Below are 4,207 nucleotides of genomic sequence, written 5' to 3' on the forward strand. Positions count from 1 at the left end.
TCCAAAGTGCACACTTATCTAGTCAAGAGAAGTGTAAGTCTTGTGCAGTTTATCCAAGAACGTTTTATCAAGTAGCTGTCTTTGTAGAATAACCGCTGATTGAATATCTCAAACTACGTTAAACCAAGTTTTTTGACAATTCGTCGATATGAGCGAAACAACATGGGATGTTGTTATTGTTGGGGCTGGACTATCCGGATTGAGTGCTGCCCATAGTCTTCGGAAAAGAAATCCCCAATTGAAAATAATAATTTTGGAAGGAAAAGGTTTGTAAGTGTTATGCATTAGATTCTGCTGTTATGTTGTGCTGAGCTTCATAATGTTGTAGTTTTTGTTTGGCTCCTCTCCTAGCCTACGTTTTGTTTTAGACCGAGTGGGCGGACGAACAGTGACCGAAGACCTTCCAGCGGTGAACGGACTAGATCGTTGGGATTTGGGTGGACAGTGGGTGTCCAGGTAAACTACAGCTCACAGCTTCCAGCCGTCAAGAAGTTCCTTGTAGCCAACAAAGTTTTTAGTTTTTTGACAGCAGTCTTCAAGTGTAACTGTATTTGAGTAGGCATAGGCCTATGTATTGAGTAGCATCATTCATACACGGATTGCATGCTTCTCGGTCGATGGAATCAGGGAGCGACAGGGACTATATAGTCATAAGTCTGACAGCCTTCTAAAATGATGTGGACACGATCTTATGAGAAGTCTTACCCCAGTCACTTGTTATCTGACTATATGGCACAGAAGCACGGTGAAGCTGTCAGCAGTTTGTGCGCGTGTGTGCGCGTGTGGAAAAGAGACAGATCCATTTAAAAAGTAACTGAAAGGACTGTGAAAGTTATAAAAAAAACGTATTTCATTATATTCAGTACCTTACAGCACAAAACGGCAGTAAGAAGCACTCATTTGTTATCTCAGTTAAAATACTCCAAGAGAGATCAATAAAACATGGAAGTCCATGTACAGTATGTTATCGTAGTCAAGGTGAACACGGAACAAATCATTACTCGTTGTTAGTGAGTGATTGTGGTGATATATCACTCTGCTTTCGCCTAGATAACGTTTTGAGTAACCTAACATATGTACACGCATGTAGTTTGACGATTATAGACTTGTCAGTACATACAACATACTTACGCAATGATAGAATGCTTACATAATATAATTATAAACATTTTCTCATGATGGTTGGAGAATATAGGCATGGCTATTGGTGCATACAGTGTACTTCCATAATATAATAGAATGTACTTACGCAACATAATAATAGACAGTAATATTATAGTATCTGTGTCAGTTCTCAGACTCATGTCATGGACCTCATCCACGAGCTAGGCCTGGAGGTCTACCCACAATACACCGCGGGAAAGAAGGTGCAGCATATAGGAGGACCCCGGGCCAGGATCCAAACCTACAGCACCAGCATCCCCGCCCTGTCCCCCCTGGTGTTGCTGGACCTCACACAGCTGCTCTGGAAGGTAGGACACTGTCCCCCCTGGAAGGTAGGACACTGTCCCCCCTGGAAGGTAGGACACTGTCCCCCCTGGAAGGTAGGACACTGTCCCCCCTGGAAGGTAGGACACTGTCCCCCCTGGAAGGTAGGACACGGTCCCCCCTGGAAGGTAGGACACGGTCCCCCCTGGAAGGTAGGACACTGTCCCCCTGGAAGGTAGGACACTGTCCCCCCTGGAAGGTAGGACACTGTCCCCCCTGGAAGGTAGGACACTGTCCCCCCTGGAAGGTAGGACACAGTCCCCCCTGGAAGGTAGGACACTGTCCCCCCTGGAAGGTAGGACACGGTCCCCCCTGGAAGGTAGGACACTGTCCCCCTGGAAGGTAGGACACTGTCCCCCTGGAAGGTAGGACACTGTCCCCCCTGGAAGGTAGGACACTGTCCCCCTGGAAGGTAGGACACTGTCCCCCCTGGAAGGTAGGACACTGTCCCCCCTGGAAGGTAGGACACAGTCCCCCCTGGAAGGTAGGACACGGTCCCCCCTGGAAGGTAGGACACGGTCCCCCCTGGAAGGTAGGACACTGTCCCCCTGGAAGGTAGGACACGGTCCCCCCTGGAAGGTAGGACACTGTCCCCCTGGAAGGTAGGACACTGTCCCCCTGGAAGGTAGGACACTGTCCCCCCTGGAAGGTAGGACACTGTCCCCCTGGAAGGTAGGACACTGTCCCCCCTGGAAGGTAGGACACTGTCCCCCCTGGAAGGTAGGACACAGTCCCCCCTGGAAGGTAGGACACTGTCCCCCCTGGAAGGTAGGACACAGTCCCCCCTGGAAGGTAGGACACTGTCCCCCCTGGAAGGTAGGACACTGTCCCCCCTGGAAGGTAGGACACTGTCCCCCTGGAAGGTAGGACACAGTCCCCCCTGGAAGGTAGGACACGGTCCCCCCTGGAAGGTAGGACACGGTCCCCCCTGGAAGGTAGGACACTGTCCCCTGGAAGGTAGGACACGGTCCCCCCTGGAAGGTAGGACACGGTCCCCCCTGGAAGGTAGGACACGGTCCCCCCTGGAAGGTAGGACACGGTCCCCCCTGGAAGGTAGGACACGGTCCCCCCTGGAAGGTAGGACACTGTCCCCCCTGGAAGGTAGGACACTGTCCCCCCTGGAAGGTAGGACACGGTCCCCCCTGGAAGGTAGGACACGGTCCCCCCTGGAAGGTAGGACACTGTCCCCCCTGGAAGGTAGGACACTGTCCCCCCTGGAAGGTAGGACACGGTCCCCCCCTGGAAGGTAGGACACTGTCCCCCCTGGAAGGTAGGACACTGTCCCCCCTGGAAGGTAGGACACGGTCCCCCCCTGGAAGGTAGGACACTGTCCCCTCTGGTTGACTTGTTGCAGGTATGCACACACCACCCGGGCCTTGTGAGACCCACTCAAACTTCATCACTATTACATCCCTGTTTTCCAGAGTGATTTGATGAGTTGGTAAATATTTGATCCGCTTGAGATTGTTATGTGCCACTTATCTTAATGTGTAAATTATAGATTAATATCTCAGTGTTGATATTGTTCCTTGTATTGAGTTATAAACCGAGCCCAATCTACATAATTAAGCGTGTTATTAATCTCTTAGTCCAATCATGTTGATCTTTTGGGTGTGAGAGTGAGATGATCCTACTCGTAGACCAGCTAATGAAATCCTTTGTTGACGATGCAGTGAGTCCATGACGCTGTGTTCCGCTATAGTGCCAAAGCAGATTCACCACACTTCAGCACGCTAGGCAAAGGACCTAAAGACTCACTCAAGACTGTGTGTGTGTGCTAGATCGACAGGCTGTGTGCCTCCGTGTCAGTTGAAGACCCCTCCAGGACCCCCAACGCTGCTGAGCTGGACAGCATGACGCTACAGACCTACCTGGAGCGCCACGCCTGGACCCAAGGTAGGAAGCTCCACCACACACCGCCTGGACGAGCCAGTCGGCAGCCAATCGGGACTGCTCCTCAGTCCGGCACGCCAAGGCACTCTACCTGCGACTCTGTCACCGAGCTCCTCCCCTTAAAGTGTGGCATTAAAGCCACTCAGGCCATGAGGTGAGGAATATCTGATTAATAACCCAAACGTTTCATGACAAGACCCCTCCAAAACTCTCAGTTTAAAGATTCATCGGGCACTCAGAACTGCAGAGTGCTGAGGTTGACCTGTGTGGTGGAGGGATTTGGGAAACGCTGTGTGAATCATCAAGGATGAGACGATCCACCCTCGCACTCCCATTGCCCTGGAGGACTCCAGAGCATGACTAATGCACACCCCTCCTCATGCAACTGTGCAGTATGCACAATTACAGTAATTGTGTGTGTAATGTAAGTCAGGGGCGTCAGGTGGCTGAGCGGTGAGGGAAGCGGGCTAGTAATGTGAAGGTTGCCAAGTGGTTTGTGTTGGTGTCTCTGAGAACATAGATTACAACAACACGGATGTTGTAACGTGGATGATCTGGTCTCACATTGCTAAGATACTGCCTCATGCTCTATCTTGCTTTATTGGCGCAACAAGAAATAACCTTTAAATATTGCCTCGTGCAAACATGTTTGGTCAGCAGGCTAATGTTTATACTAACAACTGGGTTATTGTACAGTTTATAAATAGTTCCGCCTTAATCTCTCTCTCTCTCTCTCTCTCTCTCTCTCTCTCTCTCTCTCCTCTCTCTCTCTCTCTCCTCTCTCTCTCTCTCTCTCTCTCTCTCTCTCTCTCTCTCTCTCTCTCTC

General features: G+C 50.7%; 1 protein-coding gene across 1 annotated transcript in view; it reads left to right on the forward strand.

Annotated features, from left to right (window-relative positions):
• Positions 1-4,207, forward strand: part of si:ch211-127i16.2 (amine oxidase [flavin-containing] B) — a 15,863-nt gene continuing 11,656 nt past the window's right edge. The window contains exons 1-5 of the mRNA XM_062484804.1: positions 1-266; positions 369-456; positions 1,292-1,472; positions 3,270-3,384; positions 3,528-3,535. Of these exons, the coding sequence (XP_062340788.1) occupies positions 149-266; positions 369-456; positions 1,292-1,472; positions 3,270-3,384; positions 3,528-3,535 (510 nt within the window). The 5' untranslated portion in view covers positions 1-148. The remainder of the gene's footprint in view (positions 267-368; positions 457-1,291; positions 1,473-3,269; positions 3,385-3,527; positions 3,536-4,207) is intronic.

This window comes from Osmerus eperlanus, chromosome 18 (assembly GCF_963692335.1).
Source record: "Osmerus eperlanus chromosome 18, fOsmEpe2.1, whole genome shotgun sequence".
Classification (NCBI taxonomy): domain Eukaryota; kingdom Metazoa; phylum Chordata; class Actinopteri; order Osmeriformes; family Osmeridae; genus Osmerus; species Osmerus eperlanus.